Below are 26553 nucleotides of genomic sequence, written 5' to 3'. Positions count from 1 at the left end.
TGCGTGCAGTGATACAAAATGCGCAGCGGCAATTAGAGCACCTGCAAAACTCTTTCCAGAGTGAGTCGGCTAACGTAAATAAACAGCGTGGGAGAGTTTCCGAAATGAAGGAAAGAGTGTTGTATGGTGACTCGTTATTAAGAGGAGTAATAGATGGGAGTGTAACTAAATCGTACTTACCGGGTGCGAAATTTAAGGATGTAAGTGAGAGTATTAGAGTGCAAAAACAGAGGGTGAAAGAATTAATAATTGTGGCAGGTACGAATGAATTGAAGGTGATAAATTTTTTATTAGAGAGGACTTGAAAGTATTGTTAAAGGTAGCGAAAGGAAAGAGTGACAGAGTTAGAATGGTGAGTCTGTTACCGCAGTATGACAGAGAGGAGTTTAGAAGGAGGGCCATAATCGCAAATGACATTATGCGCAGGTTATGCGGACGGTGTGGTGTGGAATTCGTGGATGTGTGGAATGAGTTTGATGGGCGAAAGGACTTATACAAGATGGATGGTCTGCATTTGAATGGACTTGGTGTGCGGAGACTGGAAAAAGTGTTGCTGAATGAAGTGAAAATGGATGTGCAGAACCAGGGAAACTAGAACTACCAAGGAGGGGGGGGGGGGAGTGGATATCCAGACATCAGTGAGACAGTTGAGTGTAAAAATGTATATAATGTACCTGAGCCAGCACTAAAGACAAAAAATGGGAATGGGACATTTAGAATAACGCATCAAGATAGGGGTGGGACAAAGGGATCACTGCAATTCATGTATACTAATGCCAGGAGTATTAGGAACAAGAAGGAAGAATTTTTGGCCTTGATTGGCTCTTCCTGGCCACAGGTTATTGGCATTAGTGAAACATGGCTGACGGAAGATGATATAGTTAGTGGGATAGAATGTGTAGGTTATAGTATGTTTGGGAGGGACAGAGAGAATAAAATTGGGGGAGGGGTGTTATTGATGATAGCTGATGAACTGCAGCCAAGGAGAATTGAAGTATTGCAGGATAGTGAAAGGAGCTCATTTGAGGCTATTTGGTGTGAGATTGACACTGGCAGAATAAAATATACAGTTGGGTGCTGCTATAGACCAGGTGATGGAATAGATGGTGGAGGTGGTATGCATAAACAAATTGATGAAATGAGTGGAAGGAGGGTAATTATTATGGGGGATTTCAACTATGGTAACATTGATTGGAAGGAGGAGAGGACACGTGAGGAAGGAAATGGATTTTATTCAATTATTAAGGGATAACTATCTGATACAGCATGTAATTGAAAATACTAGGGGTGTGAGAGTGCTTGACCTGGTAATTGCATCTCAAAATTTGATTGTAATGAATATGACCATGTTGCCACCTATTGGTGAGAGTGACCATAAGGTCTTGACCTGGGAGGTGGCTAAAGGTGTGCAATTTGTGATAAAGACAGGGTATATGTGGAATTACCGTGCTGGCAAGTGACAAGCTTAGGAGATTGCTTGGATCAGTGCCATGGCATGTACAACTGCAAGGACTGGACGTCGATAGAGCATGGGAAGTGGTCAAAGAGCATTTACAGGAGGTTATGGCTGATTGTATACCTAAGGTCCGAATAGTGAAACAAGTAGGGGTTAAATGGATGAATAACACCATTAAGCTTGAGCTGCAAAAAAAGAAACAACTATGGAGGGAATTTAAAGAAAGGGGTGACCTGAAGGCACACGAACGGTATAAAGTGCAGGCTAGAAGGGTAACGAGTGTGGTAAAAACAGCAAAAGCCAATTATGAAAGGAAACTAGCTATGCAAGCAAAAGAGAATCCCAAACAGTTCTTTCAATATGCTGTAAGCAAGAAAAAAACTGTACATGGCAAAATGATTTTAAGGAATGACGATGGTAAAGAGTTCACTGAACCAGTCGATATAGTGGAGTTACTGAGCGGGCACTTTGCAAAAGTATATCATCCAGGTGGTGACGTTGAAACAATGAGGGAACCATTAGTTTATACGGGAATTGTGATGAATGAAGTGGAGGTGAATAGTCTATCACAGAACCTTAATGTGAATACATCTGTGGGACTGGATGGTATACTGGCACGGGTCTTGCATGAAGCGGCTAAGGAATTATCAGCGCCCTTGACCATGTTGTTTAATCTGAGTCTCGGGTCTGGCTTGGTCCCGAAGGCGTGGAAAGAGGGGAAAATAGTTTCACTGCATAAAGGAGGATCTAAGACTATGGTTGCAAATTACCGACCAATCAGCATATCAGGAGTCGTTGTCAAGGTCTTGGAGAAAGTAGTCAAGGGAAAAATACAGGAATGGATTGATGAAAATGAGATACTGTACAGAGGACAGCATGGCTTTGTGAAGGGTAGATTATGCCTCAGTAACTTGCTCAAGTTTTATAACAAGGTGACGGCTGAACTGGATAAGGGAAATGGGTTTACAGTGATACTGCTGGACCTGGCAAAGGCGTTTGACAGGATACCACATGGAATTCTAATCCGTAAACTACAACATATGGGAATGGATATAGGGTTGGTGAGATGGATAGCTGGGTGGTTGATGGAGAGATATCAAAGAGTAGTTTATTCAGGAGTAGAGTCCAAAAGATGGCCTGTGACTAGTGGTGTGCCACAGGGTTCTGTTCTTGGACCACTGCTGTTTAATCTGTTCATTAATGATGTAGGGAAGGGTCTAAGTGGGACAGTTCATTTGTTCACTGATGATGCAAAGTTGGGTAGGGCGATAGTGAATGCAGAAGATGTCAAAGTCTTGCAAGATGACTTAGATAGATTGGAGTTCTGGGCTAAGGAGAATGGATGTCAATTTAATGTGACAAAATGTAAGGTTATGCATTTTGGGGTGAAAAGATTAGCAGCAGTATACCACATTGGTGGAACTGTACTCCAAGAGATTGATGAGGCCAGGGACTTGGGAGTGTTGGTGGATAGGGAGATGAAGTTTAGGGGGCACATTGCAAAAGTAGCTAAATCAGCTCATCAACTCACTTGGTTGTTGAAAAATACCTTGACGAGCAGAGACAAGCAAGTTATTGTACCTCTGTACCGAGCCCTGATAAGACCTCATCTCGACTACTGTGCCCAGATTTGGTTACCTCGGTTCCTTCTTGATGGGGAGGAGGTGGAGAGGATCCAGAGGCGAGTGACTAAGATGATAGCAGGTCTATGGAATGAACCATATGAGAACAGGTTGAAGATTTGTGGGTTGCAGAAACTAGTTGATAGGTGGAAAAGGGGAGATGTGATTGAGACATTCAAATTGCTAAAAGGATTCTATAGGATTAATTCAGAGGATATTTTTGAGATCAGGACTGGTGGTGGGAGAACTAGGGGACACCCATGGAAGCTTGGCAAGAGCGTGGTTAGCAGGGGTGTTAGAGCTGGGTTCTTTACTTTTAGAGTGGTAAATGAGTGGAATAAGCTGCCAGAGTCTGTTGTGGGTGCTATGACAGTGAGTGAGTTCAAGGCAAGGTATGATAGATACTGTGAGAATGTTGAACAGTTGTGTGAACATGATGTTTAGGGCCTCCCTCGATGAGTCTAAGGACTCCCTGGAGTAGCCCGTAATAATAATAAATAATAATAATAATAATTATGGAGGAGATGAATCCAGTCATCAGTACATGTTTTTATGCTATTTAATTTGTACATCAGTGGTATAGGAAATAATTTGATAGGAAATATTTGGTTGTTTGCTGATGCTGCAAAACTGGGAAGAGCAATAGTATATGAAGGTTGACTTAAATAGACTGGTAGTATGAGCAAAGGTAAATGGCTTCCAGTTTATGTCTCCAAGTGCAACATGATTCGCTTTCGGAAGAAGAGACCTCAAGCTCTGTATTATATTGATGAAATTGAACTGCAGAAAACTGATGAGACTAGGGAGTTGGGGATGATTGTGGATAGGGAGTTGAAGTTTAGAGGACATATTGCAGAGGTAGCCAACACAGCATGTCAAATTATGTGGTTGTTGAACAACATACTAACAAGCAAGGATAGAAAAGTTCTGGACTTCAGATCTGGACATCCAGATTATGTGGGATCCAGAGGTGAGTGACAAAGATTGTGTCAGGTCTGTGGAATGTTCCATATGAGAATATATTGAGGATCTGCAGGCTTCAAAAACTGGTTGATAGATTTTTTAAAAGGAGGAAACCTGCAGAATCCATAATTTCAAAAATGAATGCTGATCACCGTGTAACATTAAAAGAAAGGAGGAAACATGCTAGAAGCATATAAGCGATTGGAAGGGTGTTTCATAGGTTATAGAATTCAAAAAAAGTCTTTTTTTTTTTTTTTTCAGTACATGGCAGGAAGGGAAAGAATGAGGGGGTTACCCATGGAAATTGTGGAAATGTGGCTAGCAAGTTTGTTAGGACAAGATTTTTTGCTTGGAAGTTGACAAATGGGTTGCCACAGGTGATTGTGGGTGATTTGTCAGTGAATGAGTTTGACACATATGATAGGTACTGTTTGAATAATGGCTAGTGTTGCCAATTAATGAAATAATGATAACTTAAAAGTGAAAAGCAGAAAAGAAAAGTAAAAGAAATGGTAGGAACAAAACAATTTGTCTGGTAATAATTGCAGTACGAGATTGAATGTGAAAGGACTGTTGGAAGAAGCAAGATTGAAGGATGAGAAAGTGAAAATATTTAGTATATTACTTAGACACTACAGAAAATAATTAAGAATGATGTTTATGCAAATGTTCTGGCTATGTAGAAAGAACATTTGAATTATTATTATTATTATTCAGGCCTCCATGAGTCAAAAGACTCATTGCGGAAGGTCCTTCCTAGGAAACAAAAAGTCTATCAAGACTCATCGTGGGGAGGTCCCTCCTAGGAAACACAAAGTCTATTATACCACTCCTTAAACTCATCCATTCTCACTCTCACCACTCTATCAGGCAATGCATTCCACAGTTCAACCACCCTCCATGCAAAGAAACCACTCCTCACCCTCTTGCTCACAGCTTCCTTTCGTAACTTCCAGGGATGGCCCCTTGTCATCACTCCTTCCCGCTGTTTAACCAAGCAAAAGAACTCCCCAGTGTCAACCCTGTAACCACCTCTCAACAGTTTAAAAGTCTCAATCATATCACCTCTCCTTCTTCTATCCACCAAAATCTGCAGTCCACATTCCCTCAGCCGATCCTCATAACTATCCTTGTACAGTCCTGAAACCATCTTTGTCATCCATCTTTGTATCCTTTCCACAGTTAATTTATCTCCTTCAAATCCTGGGGACCAAATCTGAGAACAATAGTCTAAGTGTGGTCTGATTAGCGTCTTATACAACGGAATGATAACTCTTTTATCTCTGCCGGGCAATGTCCTTCTCATTATTGCAGCAATCCTCTGTGTTACCTTCACCACCTTTGCAATATGTCCCCTAAATTTCATGTTTCTATCAATCATCAACCCCTACTTCCTCCGGTATAGCTCCTCCAATAGAGTATGCAGAATCCCATCGATGTGTCCCAAACCTCAAGACCTTACATTTTGCTGCATTAAACCGATACCCCCATTCATTTGCCGAAGAATGAATTTGAAAAACTCACCCCACACACCAAATACCCCTATCTTTGCAACATCAGCAAATAGATGTATGTCAAATCCTTCCCAACGCCATTAATTTACAGATTGAATAACAATGGACAAAGAACTGATCCTTGTGGCACAGTTCTTCAAAATTAAAACCTTAAATCTTCAAAACCTACCCCCCCCCCTTTATACCACTTTTTGATATCTGTTGGTCAGCCATTCTCTTATCCATGCCAATAATTTATAATCCAATCCCATATTTTCAAATTTATGTAACAGTCTTCCATGTGTCAAAAGCCTTAGCAAAATACAAAATTATTATGGTGTATCCATTCCCCTTGTCTAGCTGACTGGTAATAACATTATACAATGTTAGCAAGTTCTTAAAACACGACCTTCCTTTAGTAAATCCATGCTGTTCATTGCAGAGTAGAGATTCTCTGTCAGCCCATTTCTGAATTCAAGTTGAATGAAGTTTTCCAAAATCTTCATCACCACTCCAGAGATACTGATAGGTCAAGAGTTGGATATATTGGTCTTTGTACCACCTTGTGTAATCGGCTTACCATACATTCTTTCTACTCTTGTTGAATCTTTCTTGTTCTGAGACTCAAATTATATAGCATGATCAGAGGAATAGCCACTTCACCCGAACACTCTTATAACATCTGTGCTGATATCCCATCAGTCCCTATTGAATTCTTATTTAGTTTGTGCAACAGCTCGAATACCTCCTCCTCATATGAGTTTCTTCATACAGTGAAGATGTAGCAGTGAGCTCAATGTTACATACACCACTGAATAATCTCTTCTATCAGTCACCTGCATACCATCTGCATTCGGTAGAGTTATTCTTTCACAGTCATTCTTATTTTCACTTGCAGCATAACAATAGATTTCTTTTGGGTTATTTTTAGGTTGCAGAGCCAGTTTGTTTTCATACTCGGACTTAGCTTTCCATACAAACAGTCATGCACTCTTCTGGCCTGTTGCTTATAATTTTCAAAACTGACAAAACTGAAATTTGAACTTTAGGGATACATTCTGATATTGCATCATTTAAGTATTTTTTTAAACATTCCCCATGCACTGTCAATATTCTTCCCAGCCAACAATTGATACTATGGTGCAGAACTTAGTATACTTCTCAGGTGGTTATAATTTCCTGCTTTGTAGTTTAGCATGCAACCTTTTCTGAATGGAGCATTCATAAACTCATCCATTTCCCAAGTGAGTACTACAGGATCACTATCACCAACTCTAAGCAGATTAGTTATATCTTTAATTAAAAAAAAACCTCTGACACTATAATCAGATCTAACCCTCTTTCACCTCAATTTCCTTTTCACCTCAATTCACATGCCACTTGAAGAAATTGTCTTGTAATAGCTCAGTAAATTCAGTTTAATTTTTCTCATGAGATTTTACAGTTACCCAACCAATGTTCAGATAATTAAATTATCTGAACATTATGATTATTTATTACTCACTCATCATCTTTATTTGGTAATGCATTTCTTCTTTACTAGTAACTGATGCATAGTGGGATGTTGCTACAAACCACTAGGTGTTTGTAACTACATCCCACTATGTATTTGATCTTATTTGACTCCAACTCATGCAAGATGGCTTCAAACTCACTGCTACATGAAAAATTGTTACTAGTATTGCAGTCATAGGTTTCAACTGTAACTAGATTCAAGTCATCTAATATCATTAACAGCACATCCTCCTCCTCCTCTCCTATCCTGTCTATACCATTTAGTTCAGTATGTCTGCTTCTAATAGCCAGGTCTCACTAATGCCTACATTATGAGGCTTGAAAGCATTGACCAAGGCAACAAACTCTACCCCTTTGTTTGCGATACTCTTAGCATTCTTGTATAGACATGATAAGTTTACCTACATGCTTTTTTTGTATACTCTCATCTGTTAAATAAGATCTCTTCTTATCTAGTGCCTTACTTATGTCAATATCTTTTCACGTGCTTGATAGGTCCGAATGAGACGAGCACAAAATCATTCTCTCCTCATAATCATTTCCATAATAATACCCATTCCATCATTAGCATAGTTACATAATATTGTCACTTTTACACACAGATTTTCACCATTCCTCCTTATCATAATTGAGTTTATCTGACACTCTCTGTTAGGTCTTTTTTTCAAGACTCCTGATACCAAACACATTCAAGTATAGGCCATATCTCTTATACAAATCCATTCATCCCTCAAACTCAATCCACACATCTAAAAACTCAGCATCCATTCCTTTTTTAAGAAAGAGATTAAGATATGAGATGAGATTGGAGTCAGGCTCAGGAAAATTCAAGAGGAAGACTTAAGAAAGAGATTAAGACAAGATGGCAAGATAGAATAGGAGCAAGGGAGGGAGAGAGCATAGGATAGAGAAAGAGAATAGGAGCAAATGGTAGAGAAAGAGAGAGGAGAGCAAGGGATAGAGAGAAAGACAATAGGAGCAACAGATAGAGAGGAAGTTAGAAATGGTTGGAAGGTAGATGATAAGCGAGAGAACAAGGAGGAAGAGTGTTAGAAGAAAGAGAGTGTGGGATGCAGGTATAAAAGGAATGAGGAGTGCTTGTCTAGAGAAACAATAGAGCAATAAAGTGAGGTCAGAATGTGGATGAGATGATAGTTATGGTTGGTGCAAGTCATCTGAGAGGTAGCATGAATGGATGATGAGAGATCGGATGTCAATCTTAGAAATTTTCCAGCAGGAAAATGTAAGAGGGTAGATAATGAGTGTATTGTTCAGATATGATAATGCAGAATTGAGAAAGAGAGCAGCAATAATGAACTACATGATAGTGGGAATATGTCAAAAGAGAGGTCTGGAATATGTACATGCATAGAGTGCATTTGAGGATAGAAGAGACTGCATCTGAGAGATGGACTACATTTGAACATGAAAGGATGTAGGCATCTGTAGATTGTTATTTCTGGGCACAAGAATGTAGGGAAGAGAAACTACAGTTACCAGGGCTGGTAGCAGGGATTGCTTCTTGTGAAGATAGTTGCTTGGGAGATAAGACAATGTATGGTATATTGCAGAGTTAAATAGAGGGAATAATAATTATTTTTGGATAATCAGAGTCCCCCATAACAATTACTCATTTTGCATGCATCATATTTATTTGGTAATGCATTTTGTCAATAGCAACCAATCTAATAGGGTTGTATCAACACCTCACTAGGTATTTAAACTTATACTGACACCTCTCACCAGATAGCGTCAAACTCACTGCCACATGGAAAATTGTTGCTAGTGTTGCAGTTATAGTTTTATACCCTAACTGGTCTAAAATCATCCAGTATCTTTAGCAGCACATCCCATTCTTTCCTATCCTGTCTGTCCTTCCTAAAATACTGTACTACCCTGTGCACTTGATATCAGTTAGTATGCCTGCATCTTATAGCCAATCATAAATGCCTACAAACTGAGACTCTAGTGTGTTCACCAAGGCAACAAACTCTACCCTTTGTTTCTGATATCCCTGAACATTTGTATGCAGACATAATAAGTTACCTGCATGTTTTTTTATATACTCATATCCATAGTCTGTGACCCAGTTGGATAACTTTCTGACATCTTTGCACTTGCTTAATAAGTCCAAACTGGATCAACACAAAATTGTTATTTTCTCATAATCATTTCTATGATAATGAACATTCATCTCATTAACACAGTTGCATAGCATGGTCACTCTGTTACACAGATTCTTACCATTTCTCCCATCATATAATCTAGTTTCTCTGACTTTCTGTGTTAGGTTCATACAAGTTAATAATTCTGCAGACTTCTGATAATAAACACATTTATGGGTAGGCCATCCCTTTATACAAGACCATTCTTCCCTCAAACTTACCCCACACACCAAATACACTGAAATATTTTTACATTCAGCTTTGAAATAATGATGGATCTAATTATTATTATTATTATTATTACCCCAAGACCTCATGGAGTCAAAGACACATCCAGGAAGTCTTTTATCACACACACACCTCATCATACCGAACCTTAAACACATTCAAACTCCTTGCAGACACCACACTCTCAGGCAAGGCATTCCAATCATTCACAACTCTGCACAAAAAAAACCTGCCTCTCACTCTACTACTCACACCCTCTTTGTACAGTTTCCAGGGATGACCTCTGGTTCTCCCCTGATCTCCCACTATTCTCTGTAGAACTTCTCCACCATTGATCTTATAACAACCCCTTACCAACTTGTAAGTCTCTATCATATCTCCCCTCTTCCTCCTCTCCACCAGACTCTGCAAATTACATCTTCTCAATCTTTCCTCATACTCAACATTCCAGAGGTCAGAAACTACCTTAGTCAGTTGCCTTTGGACCCTTTCCAACATCTCTTCATCCTTCTGAAAACCTGGTGACCAAATCTGGGCACAATAGTCCATGTGTGGCCTAATCAAAGCCTTATACAATGGAACAAGAATCTCCCTACTTCTACACGTCAGTGTCCTCTGCATCATTCCCAGAAGCTTTTGTGTTGTCTTCACAATTTAGGCAATGTGTCCCCTAAATTTTAGATCCTCATCCACTATCACCCCCAGATCTCTTATTTTCTCTACCTCCAACAATATATTCTCACCAAGCATAAATTCTGCATCCCATCTTTGTTTTCCAAATTTTAAAACCTTACATTTTGCAACATTGAACTCGCATCCCCATTTCCGTGCCCAATCACTCAATTTATTCAAGTCTTCTTGACAACATCTTCACTACACTTCATGGTTCATCCCAATTTTGCATCATCTGCAAACAACAGAATATCCCCATCCAAATCTTCGCCAATATCATTAATATACAAGTTAAATAGTAATGGCCCTAAAACAGACCCCTGAGGCATTCCACTAGTAACTTTCCTTTTCCTGGATATCGCACCCCCATACACAACTTGTTGATACCTATCAGATAGCCAGTCTCCAATCCAATGCACTAATCTAATATCCAACCCCATCTGCTCTAGTTTGACTGTCAACCTATCATGAGGTACTTTATCAAAAGCCTTTGCAAAATCCAAGTATATTACTGTGTATCCTTTTCCTCTGTCCAAGGAAGCAGGTCACTTTATTGTAATAAGTAAGTAGATTACTAAAACATGACCTCCCTTTAGCAAATCCATGCTATCCATCAAAGATTATACCATTGATGTCAACCCAACTCTGGATCCTAGTTCTCACAAGCTTCTCCAACAACTTAACCACAACACCTGACACACAGTATTCTTGTTGAGAGGCTTATACGCTGGTTAGACATAATAACTAATATTTAAGGAATTGACAGCGTATACTGGAAATATAGATTAAATAAACTTTAATATACACTTTCCGATATTTCGGCGAACGTCACGTTGCCATCTTCTTGGGAACTTACTAAAAAGACTAAAAAAACTGTCCTACTTTGGCCAAACAGGCGGGACAGCAAATATCAGAATCTCAGAACACAAGGATTACATCCGATTTCACCAGTACAGCCACTCTGGGCTTGCAGACCATGCTCTGGATACTCGCCACAGAATAAGATGGAAGAAAGCCACAGCAATACACCGCAGCAAGTTCAAGTATGAAAGACTATTCATGGAATCAGCCTCGGCCCTTAGGAACATGCCAAACCTCAACAAATTTGGATGCATGAAACTGCCCCAAATTTGGGAAACTTTTATCAAAAGAACTTCAGCCCAAAGGCCAAGAACTACCAATATAGCCCGCTAGGGGGCACCATCAGGACTTTAGGAAAACGCTAGCATCCTAGCCTAAGCCTCATTTGTTGTATTAGTACTTGTGTGCACGTGTCTTTTTAGTAAGTTCCCAAGAAGATGGCAACGTGATGTTCACCGAAATATCGGAAAGTGTATATTAAAGTTTATTTAATCTATATTTCCAGTATATGCTGTCAATTCCTTAAATATTAGTTATTATACCTGACACACAGATAGGCATATAGTTTGATGATTGAGTTCGATCACCTCCTTTATGAAGTGGCACAATCTTGCCCTCCTTCCACTCCTTAGGAACTTGATCAAGTACAAGACTCGTATTAAAAAAATATGTCAAGGCAGGTGTCAACTCTCTGGCACTTTCCTTCAGAATACACGGTGATATATTATCAAGTCCCAGAGCCTTATTTAGATGTAGTTTACTCAACTCCCCAAACACCTCTTGCTCACTTACAGTCAGTCTCTCCTCCCCATCAACAACTGCTGTCAATCTCTCCATGAAGTCACATTCACAAGATTGAAAGATCTTTATGAATTGCTCATTAAGTATCTCCACCACACATTCTGCTACAGCTGTCTATATACCATTTTCTCCAGTCAGTGTCATCCTTCCATAATCATTCTTTCTTTTGCTGGCTATATATCGAAAGAACTCCCTAGGATTCTTTTTGGCTTCATTAGCAAACTGCTGTTCATACCTCTCTTTAGCTACTCTCACCAACCAGGTCACCCTCCTTGCCTAATATCCACTTTACTTATATAATTTTGCATCACTGAACTGAAGCCTTTTGGCTCTTTAGTAAATACTTTTACGCACCGACCGATAGTTCGCTTACAAAAAATACACCTCTCCAACATTTCAAGTTTCTTAGTACTGAATGAGAGTTTTTGCTCTCTTAAGGTTTCTGTTTGGTCTCTGAGAAGAACCAACCAGTCCAAAACAGCTGGGAGGCCTGTGAAACCTTATCAAAATGGACTAATAGAAAGCAAATATGTAGACGCTTTGGCGGCACCTATGTTTTCTAAGTGGTTCGTGCTAAGGCAACTCGTAAATGCAGTGAGTGTATTCCCATAAGCTGTCTGGTCAACTTATTTTTATGAAACTTTCATAGTTTCTACATTCGGCTTTGAAATAATGCTGGATCTAATAATATCCGCTTTACTTATATAATTTTGTATTGCTGAAATGAAGCCTTTGGCTCTTTATTTTAGTAAATCATTTACTCTAGTCTAATGAAAATTGCCCTATTTTAGTTTTCTGTAAATCTCTGAAGATGAAATAATTGCCATTGTGAACCAATAGAAGAATTGATAACCATGTTAAATACCATATTGAATGAAAGCATATTAAAAAGTCATCAATTTCAAAGTCACATATTTTAAACTTAACCACGGTCTGCCCAGTTAGCCGAATGGCTATGCGCTTTGCAACCATATGCCTGGGAAAGGAGTGTCCTGGGTTCAATTCCCATCACAGATGTGAGGAGTTTAGGATCTTTCTCAGACATAGCCAAGTTAGCTGGTCTTGCATGTGGACTGCAAGGTTTTTCTGCCAGTTTATCCTTCTGTATGGTTGAAGTTAAATGAATTGAAAACCCTCGACATCGCAAGGTAAAAGTGGTGAAAAGGAAGAAGAAGAAGAAGAGATGTAATGTAATGTAAAGCATTGATATTGACTTAAGAGCTTACAATATCAAAGTTTCCTTGGTGTGGTTTTCTTTAGCATTCCCATGTTAGAAAATTGTATTATTCTGCATAAGTGGACTCTCGGTCACTGCACAAATTGTAATAGTTGAGTGTTTACTTATGTAAAATACAGCTTTTCAATGTGAGATTGCTATGGTATTGAAAATAGAGTTCTTCCCTTTTAAGATTTCTGTCTAGTTTTGGATGAGAACCAACAATTTGAAACAGCCATCGTACCTGTGAAATCATAATCAAAAGCATTAATAAAAGGCAAACATGTGGGCTCCTGGGCAGGTTCATTTCTTTTAAATAATGCCATATCAAGGCAGTAAAGGTTAAAGGTATATTCTCACAAGCTTTCAGACCAATATTGAAGCTTTTAATTAAATTTGAAATATTTGGCTTTTAAATAATGATTGATTTTTAATACCCTTTTGTTTAATAGTTTCACATCACTAAACTGAAGCCTTTTAGTCTCTTTCTTTGACTATTAATTTTTTTGCCTTCTCTGATGCTTTCCTTAGAATTAAGTAATGGTTACATTGATGTTTTCATACTTATAATTTTTATAGATATTCTCAATGATATTTTAATCCTATTTTCATAGATATTTTATATTCGTAACACTTCCCTTTCAATCTCATACTAAAATGGAACTAAGGGAATTGTATCTTGACCAATGTAAATACATGAGAAAGCATCACATTTAGTAATAATAAAATTTATTTTTCTGTAGAAAGGACCATAAGATTTTCGGGTAGGAATCCTTGCAAAGGTAAGCATTTAAATTCAGTCAGTTTTTCTAATACTTTTAGATGATGTTTTGGATTTGTATTCTTTTTTTTTCACAGTTTTACTGTCATTGTAATTTGGGAGCTTGATAAACAGGAGGAGATGGCATGTTCAGATATCATTGAAAAAAACTATGGTCCTACACAAAAGCATTTTCTTAGATTTTACGAAAAGCTATGAAACCTTACTTCATCATTTCAGTCTGAATAGAAATGATGAACTGACATTATCTTATGGGAAATCATTTTTCTTCATATACTTTGCCATAGTGAATAATTTTAAAAAAATTATTTTTGATATATATGTATATATAACTTTTTTAAAAATATCGTTAGTACCTAAAGCTACTTCAGAATGGGTCTCTCTATGTCATTTATGTGTAACTCACACATTCTCATTGTTGCATAATTGTTTTGTTACTTGTTCATTTAATTATTAATTGTAAATTTAATTTAAATTTCTTAGTGCAGATGCTCTGGAAAATTTTATGGAAATAAAATTCTTGTATAAGTTATCCATTGTTCATTATTGTCTTTAATTCAGTGTCTACTGATTTTTGTATTCTTTGCAACATATCCTCTGAACATCAAATTTCTACCTACTATCACTCCAAGATCATTTTCTCCTTACATGTTCTCCAGTATAGCTCCACCAAGAGAATACGTAGTCTTCCATCTGTGTATCCCAAATTTCAGAACTTGACGTTTAACTGTATTATACTAATATCTCCATTCATTTTGCCACCTTACTGAAATCTTCCTGAAGAACCATAACATAAGCACAATTATTAATAACCCTCCCAAGCATCATGTCATCTGCAAACAACTGACTATCTCTCTATAATCCAGAGACAGTATCATTGATATAATCGTTTTAATAATAAAATGGTCCCAGTATTGAACCATGTGGAACTCTACTTATAGCCTTCATATTTATAAGACAGGGAATGAGAGAGAGTTACAAAAATGATAGAAGAGGAGAGAATAAAACAGGGGATAATGATAGGTATAGAAGCAGTGGCAGGGAATGAGAGAGAGTTATGGGAATGATAGAAGAGGAGAGAATGGAAACAGTCAGAAAGAGAGAATGAGAAAAATGCAAGACAGTGCTGGAACCAGGGATAGAGTGATGCCAGGACAGCAGGTAAGTAGGGGAACACAGAGAGAGAGGGAGAGGGGGGGGGGCTGCAGGTGAGCAATCAAGGAACAGACTGGTAAGAGGTATGATGTATGGATACTGAATGATTCCGTGGTATGCAAGATAGGATGCCAGAGGAAGTTTGCCTGGAGGAACAATAGAAAGAGTGGCTATGGCAATTAAGCAGGGTGAAAGCGTAGATGAGATGATTGTGATGGTGAGCACAAATGACTTAAGAGGCAGTATAAATTAGGTGGCGAGAGATCTGAGATTCATACTTGAGGTTGTACAAAAGAAAACGCAGAGAGGAAAGGTAGTGTGTGTGTGTGTGTGTGTGTGTGTTACCCTGAGCAGAAGAGCAGTAATAATGAATAGCATAACAGCCAGAATGGGTCAGAAGAGAGGATTGGAATATGTGGATGTTTGGAGGGCATTAGAGGACAGGAAGGAGCTGTATGCAAGAGACTGCTTCCATTTTAATGAGAAAGGACGTAGGCACATAGGAAGAAAACAGCAACCTGGAGAGATTGCTGTTTTCTGAAAGAGTTGGTGTATCAATGCAGAGAAACTAGAATTCTCAGGATGGTAGCAGGAGTGGCCCCTTGTGGGAATGGGTGCTTGGGGGAAGGGGGACGACATCAGGTAACACTGAGTCCTGTGGAGTCTGGAGGGGATAATGATATGTATAGAAGCAGTGACATTTTTATGCTTTAGACTGACTAATGCCAGGAGTATATCTTCCATCAACCACATCTCAGTGGTTGACGGAAGATGATGATAACAGGAATAGAAGTAGGGTACAGCATTTTTTGGCAGAATAGGAAGGGAAAATGAAGTGGGGAAGTATTGCTTATGATAAGTGATGACTTATGTCCTCTAAGAGTGGAGGCTTTGTAAGACAGTGACACTAATGGTTTTGAAAGCATATGATGTGAGGTAGAGGTGGACAAGACAGGATATTTAGTGGGATGTTTCTACAAGCCGGGGAGCACAGAGGGTGGGGAGCAGGAGATGTTTAGGCAGTTGAGCTTGGCAAGCGCAAGAAGAAGGATTGTTATGGAAGCTTTTAACTGCAGCATTATAAGCTGGGAAGAGGAAAATGCATGTAGTAATAAGGGAATGAAATTTCTGGTATTCTTGAGGGACAGATGTCTTAGGCAACATATAATAGAGGGAACAAGAGGTTCAAGAGTTTTGAATTTTTTCATAGCATCAGAAGAGTCGATAATAACTGAGATGACATCTCTCCTACCAGTTGGAGAGAGTGACCATGTGGTGTTTTGACTTGGAATATGAATAGACATGCAGAAGTATCAAAGAAAAGGGAATTTGTGTGGAATTATAGGCAGGTGATTATAATAGGCTTAGATATCAACTTGGGGCAGTTCCATGGAGGGCAGAATTGGAAAGCCAGGATATCATTAGTGCATAAGAAATTGTGAAGGAATATTTGTTGGCAGCAATAGCAAGCTGTATTGCACGAGAAGAAGAGGACACAATTTGGTTTAAAGTGGATGACAAAGAATATCAAACAGGAACTGCAGATAAAAAAGAGATTATCGAAGAGATATGAGGAGAGAGGTGGAGGGCAGATGCATGAAAAATATAAGATTCAGGCCAGGAGAGTGACTAATATGGTGAGGAAGGCAAAACTGGAATATGAGAAGAGACTGGCACTAAGAACCAAAGATAATCCTAGGGAATTTTTTAGCTATGTGACCAGTTGGAGATGAAATGATTATGGAAGAATGACATTGTGGGATTAAAATGGGAATAGAGTGACTGGTACAGAGGACATAGTGGAGTTGTTCAATAAACACTTTATTGGAGTATTTCTTTCTGGAGAAGTAAGTTTTAATACTAGAGGGATAGGGCAGGTTCAAGGTTTAGAGATGCAAAAGAAGAGTGTGTTCCAAATATTGAGTACACTGAATGTCAGTAAAGCTGTGGGACTGGATGGTATTTCACCAAGGGTTTTGAGAGAATGTGCTGAAGAACTGACAGCTCCATTGCCCTGCCTTTTCAATGAAAATCTGACTAGGAAAGGTATCCAAGGAATAGAAGGAAGATAAGATAGTGCTATTGCATAAGGGTGATAGAAAACTGAATGTGTCTAACTATAGGTCAGTTTGTGTTTTATCAGTAGTTGTAAAGATCTTGGAGAAATTAGTGAGGGCCATACTGCCATTTTTTTGGATTTTGCAAAGGCATTTGACTGGGTGCCACATAATAAGCTGATATTTAAGTTGTAAAGATGCAAAGAACCACTTCTCCTCCCTCCCTTACTCACATCCTCCTTATACAGCTTCCAGGAATGGCCTCTTGTTCTACTACTTCCTTCCTCTACTCGACAAAAAAAAAAAAAAAAAATCTCAACATCAATCTGTTAGCAGTTCTTCACCAACTTATGTATCTCAATTATATTCAATCTCTTTCTTCTATTCACAAGCCTCTGATAATTGTGTTCCATCAATCTGTCTTCATATCCAAGATTCAAAAAACCCAACACCAACTTAGTGAATCTTTTCTGTGTGCTGCAAATTATTCTATATTTGCTCCAATTTATGTCAAGATGTCCATGTAGTTTGCTGTAAAATGTCTTTGCATAATCCAGTAGTATCATGGTATAGCCGTTTCCTTTGTCCAACTCAGCTGTCACTCTGATATAAAAAAAGTGAGTGAATTAGCAATAAATTATTAAGATGATTTACTGAGACTTAAATAGCTTGGTCAGGGATATTTCCACTTCTCTTGCACATGCACTGAATAAATCATATTGGTGATTCATTCTCATTATGCCAAGCACCTCCAGTTTTTCTACTTCTATTCTGACATTGGTTTCTGTCACAGTGGCAACTGCGACATTTCCACCTGCATGATATACTCTTGCAAAGTTATCATTTAGTAACTCAGCTCTTTCTTCTGTTTCTGTTACTCACCATACAGTGAAAGACCTCTTTAGGATTTCCATGCCCTACTCAGTTAATTTCCTCTCATAATCTGATTTTGCCTTCCTAATTTTCCTTTGTATTGCTCATAAGTATACTGATCACCTTTTTCTTAATTTTTCCTCCCCAATGTTTTCTTTTTTTTTTCCATCTCTTGCTTGATGATGCTGCTCATCCATTTAACTACCACATGATTTATCCACCTGATCATGGGTTGGCAGTCTGATGCTTCTTCCCTCCCCTGACCATTTCCTATCCACTACTGACATCTTTCCCATGTTGCTTCTTAAGCCATGGCACTTCTCCAAGCTGTTTCCTAAGTTTGTTATTAGATAAGAAGGTTGACAGATATTGTTATGTTCAGCTATGAGGGATGTTTCAGTTAGAATGGAGATTGATAGTTCTGATAGCTAATACATGGTGTCCACATTGGACCTCACTAGTTTCAATGTGTTGCTACTACTTAATTGTATGGACCATGGTGTCAAAATTGTACAAATGAGAAGGAACACTGACGAAATTTTTGTAAAAAAAATTCTGGATGAAACTTGTAGGGTCTCTGGAACATTTGAACAACCCAAACCTTACATATTTCCACGTTTTGATTTTTTACCATTCTTTGAAACTTGGGAGGTTTAGTGTGGACACCCTGTACTATACTGTTGGAAGAAACAATGGTAAAGTTTGCCCATGTGAGTCAGTTTTCTGTACTAGGAAAGAAGGGATGTTGTGTAAAGAAAAGCTAGACTATTGTTATTCTCTTTTTTATAATAAATTGAATTCTGTAATGCAGAGGTGGAAGAGGAATGTGTCTAATATGTTAACCATGTGGCCAAATTAGAGACCATATCACAATTATCATAACCAGATAGAAAGTTAAAGGTCACTGAGTGAAGGTCAAGAGCATCCTTTCAAAATGCTCCATTTAAAAACTAGCAAAAAAAAAAAAAAAAAAAGGTGAGAATCATAGCATTGCGTATTTTTTTCTTTCAAGAAGTAAACAACATAGATGACAAAATGAAATAGCTGTCATGTCAAAACTGCCCAGAAATGTTTAAAAATAAATTTTGGATTAAAATGAATCCAAACTAGCATCCATTGAAGGGCCTTCATGTGGCCTCAAGTCTAATCATTGCCACTTTGTCTTATTATATGAGGTGGAAGAGGAATGTGTCTAATATGTTGACCATGTGTGTGTGTGTGTGTGTTACAATCCTTTATGCTATCTCTGATAAGACCTCTGTGATGTAAAGAAAATACTGGAGTCATTTAATCATCACTGAAGACAACACAAGAAATTAATGTTGTCTTTATCCTATTAAATTGTCAACATGATCTACTTTTTACTATTTATTATACGAGGGTTGTTTGAAAAGTTTGGTAAAAAAATAAGTTAAACACATTTTTTTGGAAAAAAATCACTTTTATTTCTCAACATAGTCTCAGCTTTATTTCACCTTTATTTCTCAACATTTGGTCTAGCAAGTTTCCAATTTTTTCATCCCATCTAAAAAGTAGGATTTGTCAAATTGTGCAAAATAGTCATTGACAGCCTTGATAACATCCTTGTTTGAAGAATTTTTTTTCTCTCTGAGCCAAATGTTTAAGTTTGGGAACAAGAAGAAGTCACATGGGACCAAATACGGTGGATGTGGAACCAATTTGAACCTCAATTCGTGCAATTTTGCCATTGTGACGGCTAATGTGTGGGATGGTGCATTGGCTCTTGATGAAAGAGCACTTTTTTTGTGCAGCAATCTTGGCCATTTTTTTCTTCAGTTCTTCTTTTAAATGGCCCAACAACGATGCATAATAGACTCTTGTTATTGTCTTACCCTTTTCCAAATAGTCTATCATGATAATTCCTTGGAAATCCCAAAAAACATTCTGACATTCAGGTGACGAAACGGTCTTCACTTTTTTTTGGTGCCCTTTCACTGGGCATTGCAACTGTTTTGACTGCTGCTTGGACTCGGGTGTGTAGTGGTGGTGATAAAATATTCATCTACAGTCACCCATTGATGCAAAAAATCCTGCAAATTGCAATTAAACTTTGCCAAACACTGCGTTGAAATGTCTTTTCGCATGCGTTTTTGATTGACAGTCAACAATCGTGGTACCCATCGTGCACACAGCTTTTTCATGTGCAATTTTTCGTGCACAATATTATACACCCATTCAGTTGAGATGCCTACAATCTCAGCAGTCTCATGCACCTTCACTCGGTGGTTTTCCATAATGATACCATGGATTTTGTCAATCATTTCCTTCATAGTGACCTCAGTTGGGCATCCAGTGCATGCTTCATCTTCGATGGACTTACAACCACGTTTAAACTCATTATCCAAAAATAAATAGTTTTTAATGCTGCATTTAACTCGGCTTTGATCTGCACAGCTGTCCACTTCTTCAAAAATGGTGTATCATTCACAAGTGTTTTATCACTGCATGAAACTTGTTTTTCTCCATTTTTATGAAAAATGCAAACATGGTCATTTTAAATGTTTGCCAAAAGAGAACTACGTGTCACAATGGCTAAAATTTTGCCAGGGGTCATGAAAAGATGATACATGCTGACACTGGTATGAATGAACGAATTGTGTCAGCGTCTATTGGAAATTTATCAAACTTTTCAAACAACCCTAGTTAAGGTCCTTAACATTTTCTAAGGATCTTATTAAAAAATGGCATATATATAGATATATACTATACTTCAAAACCTATGCATTTTTTTTACTAATATTTTGTTTTTGGTATTGTGTGCAGGGCGCAAACTTCACAACTGTGATCCATTTTACTTTGCTGTGATTGGTAAAGGTGGAACTTCTGATTCTTATTCTGAGCCAAAATGCAATGGTAAATTTTATCTGCTTCAGATTTAAGAATTTAAAGATACATTACTCTTTTATAATTTATTCATGCTATATTTCCACCAATACAATGGTGTATCATTCTTTCAGATCAAAGGTGTAGGTCAAGCAACCAAATTAAATTTACTGTGGCACACGAAGGTAAGCTATAATAAACTGCTAGAATAACCACATTTAAATTTATTTAAAATTGGGTAATAGATATTCATTTACTGCAAGTTAAATATCTTTGCCAGCTTGCTTTATTAATTCACTTTATTAAAATGTGATGTTTTCATTTGTTTAAGAACATGTTATCATCATTTTCTACTGCATATTCTCAAGAACATATATGGCACATAACAGATATACCAAGTGAAAAAATCTTTCAATGTCTATCTCTAATCCAGAGTATTTTAGTAATAAGAAGCAAAATATGACTTCTGCATTACTTCAACCTTGGTATCCCTTCTGGGTCTGGTTCCCACTGATGAGACCTGAATAAAGCTCAAAACTGATCTGGATAATGGCCCTTCCCATAATCCATAGAATTATGCATTATGTATTACTATACATAATGTATAATAATACATTATGGAATACTAAGGCAATAGATGTGAAGTCATTAGCCTCTATATACAAGTAACCCAGATGTGAAATTACTTCACATGCAAACTTTCTTTGCTTACCCTTGGATTCAGGATGAAATCAAGAATATAAATTCTTGACAGCTTTATTTTTAAGGTGAAAAGGTAATTGTAAGCAATTTATCTATACTGATGCCAGAAGTATCAGAGTCAGTTAGAGAGACCATTGCAGCAAGGAAGAATGAGTGATGTGAGCAAGAGAGCAGAAGTAAGAGGTTAAGCAAGAGATCAGGAAAACCGAACTGGTGAGACTGAAGTTATTGTAAATGAGAACAGTACTAGGAGTGATAATGATAGAAAGAGAATTCCCGATGGACAGGAAAATGGGGGGGGGGACAAGGAGACATAGTACAGGGTGTCCCAAAATTCACGCAAGATTTAAATTTAGCGCCATTTGTGCGATAGTGTTGCCAACGAGAAAAAGAAGACAGCGTGACAGCTGACAGTTCAGGGTTATTAAAAATGGAGCACAATGCATTTTCATTGTTGAGCAATATTTTAAAAATAATGAAGGTTTGGCAGCTACAGTTTGCAACTTTCGTACAAAATATGGTCGGAATAGTGATTTAACTTCATCAACTGTGAAAATATTAATTAAAAAATTCAAGGAAACTGGATCAATTAGTGATCTTATACACTCTGGCTGTCCTTCAACAAGTCATTCAACAGAAAACATCAAAGCAGTTCGTGCGAGTGTTGCTGAGAGTCCAGGAACATCAATTCGGCACCGTGGTCTTGAATTGGGCATTTCGAGAAGCTCCCTACAGTGTATTCTCATGAAAGATTTGCATCTTTATGCTTACAAAGTTCAATTGACTCAAGAACTGAAGCCTACTGACCACACACACACAGTGAAGAGAGTTTGTTGAATGGATTATGGAACAACAACAAGTGGATGCTTATTTTTCGAACAAAATCATCTTCAGCGATGAGGCTCATTTTCATCTTGATGGCTTCATTAATCGAAAAAATTGTTGCATTTGGGGTTCAGAAAATCCACGAGTGATTGTTGAGAAACAAATGCATCCACAACGTGTCACTGTTTGGTGCGGATTTTGGGCTGGAGGCATCATTGGTCCATTCTTCTTCGAAAATGCGGCTGGTAAGGCAATAACAGTTAATGGTGCTCGCTATCGCGACATGATAATCCAGTTTTTTGTGCCTAAATTGCAAGATATCGATGTGGATGACATGTGGTTTCAACAAGACGGTGCCGCATGCCATACAGCCTGAGAAACAATTCAATTACTGTATGAGTCATTTCTTGGTCGTGTCATTTCCCATTTTGGTGATCAAAATTGGCCGCCCAGATCATGTGACTTTAATGCCGTTGGACTTTCTTTCTTTGGGGTTTTTTGAAGTCTAAGGTTTATGCCAACAAGCCCACAACCACCCACACCTTGAAGGAGGAAATTGAGCGCTGTATCAACGAAATTCAGCCACATTTATGCAAAACGGTCATGGAAAATTTCGACAAAAGAGTGCGTATGTGCCAGCAAAGCCGTGGAGGCCATTTACCCGACATGCTATTCCATGCATAACCCTATACTGTATACTTTATGAATCAATAAGAAATTACAATTTTTAATTAAAAACCTGTGTTTTCTATCAAAATTACTTCTTGTGTGAATTTTGGGACACCCTATATAAGGAGAGTGGATGCTGGAAGTAATAGTGGATATGTGTTTGAGGATGTCAGTGTGGGAATGGGATGTAGTTGTGTCTAAAGAGATAGATAGGTTAAGTGGTGATAAAGGCAGTTTTGAATAGATAGGTGTGGGGAAATCACATCTCACAAATGGCATGGGCAGGACATTATAAACCTAAAAGTTAATTGCTATATTTATTTACAAATACCAGAAGCATCAGGAATAAGGAGATGAAATGATTTCATTGAAAGTAAGAGTTTACCTACCCAAAAATTTTTAAGCAAAACATAGTTGGAAAAGGATGATCCTGATGGAAATAGAAATAGAAATGGAAGGATGAGGGTTTCTCTCTGTGAGAAAAAGACAGGAAAAGAAGAGAAGGGGAGAGAGAGAGAGATGCTGTTGATGATAGAAGGTGAATTATGTTCATGCAAAGTGGAGATGTGAGATGTAAATAGTGGCAATGGTTTTGAGTCAGTATGGTGTGAGGTGGAGGTTGACAGGAAATGATATTTAGTTGGATGCTGCTATAGGCCAGGAAATGTGGAGGGTAGTGATGAAGAAATGTATAAGCAACTTGGATTAGTGAACAAGGGAAGGGTAATTTTAATTATGGCTGTATAGATCGGAATGAAGAGATGGCATTTGGAAATAAGGAAAATTAATATTCTGAGTTACTGAGAGACAGCTATCTCAGGCAGAATGTAGAGATCACACTAGGATAGAGAGTTTTAGATCTGATCATTTCATCACAGGATGTGATTGTGAGTGGAGTTTTGTACTTGCCTCCAGTTGGTGAGAATGATCATGAAGTAACCACCTAGGTTGTGACTAGCCATATGAAGATGTCTATGAGGAAAGGATATACATGGAATTAGAATGCTGAATGCTGGTGTTTATCAAAAGCTTAGGAGACAGCTTGGAGCTATTGTGTGAAATAAGATGTTAAGTGGGTGAGAAATAAATGCTGCATGGGAACTAACCAAAAGATATTTAACAACATCAATGTGTGAATGTATTCTGAAGGTCAAAATACTGAATAAAGTAGATGAAATGGATGAATAAGTAGAGTAGATTATGCATGAAATTTGGAAGAATAAGATATTGTGGAGGCAACACAAGATGAATAATGATAGCGATCAAATGCATAAGGAGTATAAAGAGCAAGCTAAGAAGGTGAGGTGACTCAGTTAGTAAGAAAACAGCAAAACTACTGTATTAGCAGAAATTAGCAAATCAGTCAATAAAATCTCGAGAGAGTTTTTTAGACATGTGGAAAGTAGAAAAACGATTATGATAAGTTATTTAAGTTAAAGGATATTACATCCCATATTGTTTCTTAGCCGAATATAAGAAACTCAAAGAGTTTCATGCCGAATATAGAAACTATATAAAGTTCGGCGATTCCAATCATAAGCAAATACCTGGGTAGTACAGCAACTGACCCTTAAGGTAGTGCAAGCTGAGGCAACTCATAGCAAAGGTGGAGCAAGTTCCGATCACTATTCTTGATATTTACCCATAATGTGAACTTAGCTCCTAGGAGCTGTATACTGTTCTACAGAAGCTAAGTTCACATTATGGGTAAATATCAAGAATAGTGATCGGAACTTGCTCCACCTTTGCTATGAGTTGCCTCAGCTTGCACTACCTTAAGGGTCAGTTGCTGCACTATCCAGGTATTTGCTTACGCTTGGAATCACCAAACTTTATATAGTTTCTATATTCGGCATGAAACTCTTTGAGTTTCTTATTCGGCTAAGAAACAATATGGGATGTAATATCCTCTAACTTAAATAAGTTATGTCGCCGAATTGAAGCCTTTGGCTCTTCATATATTTAGTGATTATGATAAGATTATGTTAATAAATAAAAATGATAGAATAGTAACATAATTAAGGTATTCAGTAAACAATACATAACGGTGTTACATCCTCATCAGGGTGAAATCATGAAAATCTGAAGTGTAGAGGACATAGAAGAGGATGGCTTAATTGTGAGTGAGCTGAAGGTATATGTGGAAATAAGTAAGCTTGAAGTTGATAAGGCAATATGATTTGACCAATTATATATTTGGTTTAATCCTTTATCCAAGTGTAAGCAAACAAAGTTTTTCGCCTGAAGTATATTCAATACTGGGGCAACTCATGGTAAAGGTGGTATAAGTTCTCCTCACTTGCCTTAGTATCTCCCATAATGCAAAGCACATCTCCTTGCGGACATGTATAATGCTATGAATTAAGGGAAAGGCCACTATCCAGACCAGTTTCAACCTTTATTGATGTCTCATCAGTGGGAGCCAGACCCAGAGGTGGTGATACTAAGATGGAAGTAATGGAGAAGTCATATTTACCTATACCAGTTGCCAATCATGCTCATCATGTCAAGTACAACTATTCGACATTGACACAGTGTCTATCATACCTTGCCTTGAACTCATTCACGGTCGTAGCACCCACAACAGACTCTGGAAGCTTATTCCACTCATTCACCACTCTCCAAGTAAAAAACCTAGCTCTAACACCCTTGTCAACCATGCTCTTGCCCAGCTTCCATGCATGGCCCCTAGTCCTCCCACCACCAGTCATATTTTCAAAAATATCTTCTGGATCAATCTTATAGAAACCCTTCAGTAATTTGAATGTCTCAATCATATCATCCCTCCTTCACCTATCGACCAATTTCTGCAACCCACAAATCTTCAACCTATTCTCATAAGGTTCATTCCACAGACCTGCTATCATCTTGGTCACTCGTCTCTGGACCCTCTCCACTTCCTCCCCATCACGAAGAAACCCTGGTGCACAGTAGTCCAGATGGGATCTTATCAAGGCTCGATACAGAGGAACAACAACTTGTTTGTCTCTGCATGTTAAAGTATTTTTCAGAAGCCAAGTGATTTGATGATCTGATTTAGTCATTTTTGCAATGTGCCCCCAAAACTTCAATTCCCTATCCACCAACACTCCCAAATCCCTGGCCTCATCAATCTCCTGGAGTACGGTTCCACCAATGCGATATACTGCTGCTATTCTTTTCACCCCAAAGTGCATAACCTTACACGTTGCCACATTAAATTGACATCCATTTTTCCTAGCCCAGTCCTCCAAACTATCCAAATCATCCTGTAAAATTTTGACATCCTGTGCACTCACAATTGCTCTACCCAACTTTGCATCATCAGCAAACAAGTGAACACTTCCTCTCAGATCCTTTCCTATATCATTGATGAACAAATTGAAAAGCAGTGGTCCAAGAACAGAGCCCTGCGGCACACCACCAGTCACAAGCCGTCTTTTAGACTCCACTCCTGAATAAACAACTCTCTGGTATCTCTCCTTCAACCACCCTCCTATCCATCTCACCAACCCTATATCTATCCCCATCTGTTCCAGTTTACTGATTAGGGTTCCATGTGGTATCCTGTAAAAGGCCTTGGCAAGGTCCAGTAGTATCACTGTAAACCCATTACCCCTATCCAGTTCAGCCGTCACTGTGTTATAAAACATGAGCAAGTTACTGAGGCATGATC

General features: G+C 38.2%; 1 protein-coding gene across 1 annotated transcript in view; it reads left to right on the top strand.

Annotated features, from left to right (window-relative positions):
- LOC150093385 (uncharacterized) overlaps window positions 1–26553 on the top strand; it is a 334426-nt gene that overhangs the window by 291742 nt on the left and 16131 nt on the right. The window contains exons 16-18 of the mRNA XM_090414082.1: window positions 13736–13774; window positions 20643–20732; window positions 20837–20887. Coding sequence (XP_090270208.1) covers window positions 13736–13774; window positions 20643–20732; window positions 20837–20887 — 180 coding nt within the window. The remainder of the gene's footprint in view (window positions 1–13735; window positions 13775–20642; window positions 20733–20836; window positions 20888–26553) is intronic.

The sequence above is a fragment of the Typopeltis vanoorti genome, chromosome 24 (assembly GCF_054136105.1).
Source record: "Typopeltis vanoorti isolate ZY-2024b chromosome 24, IOZ_Tvanoo_1.0, whole genome shotgun sequence".
Taxonomy (NCBI): Eukaryota; Metazoa; Arthropoda; class Arachnida; order Uropygi; family Thelyphonidae; genus Typopeltis; species Typopeltis vanoorti.
Note: the sequence above shows the minus strand (reverse complement) of the source record. Positions and strands in the feature narration are given on the sequence as shown.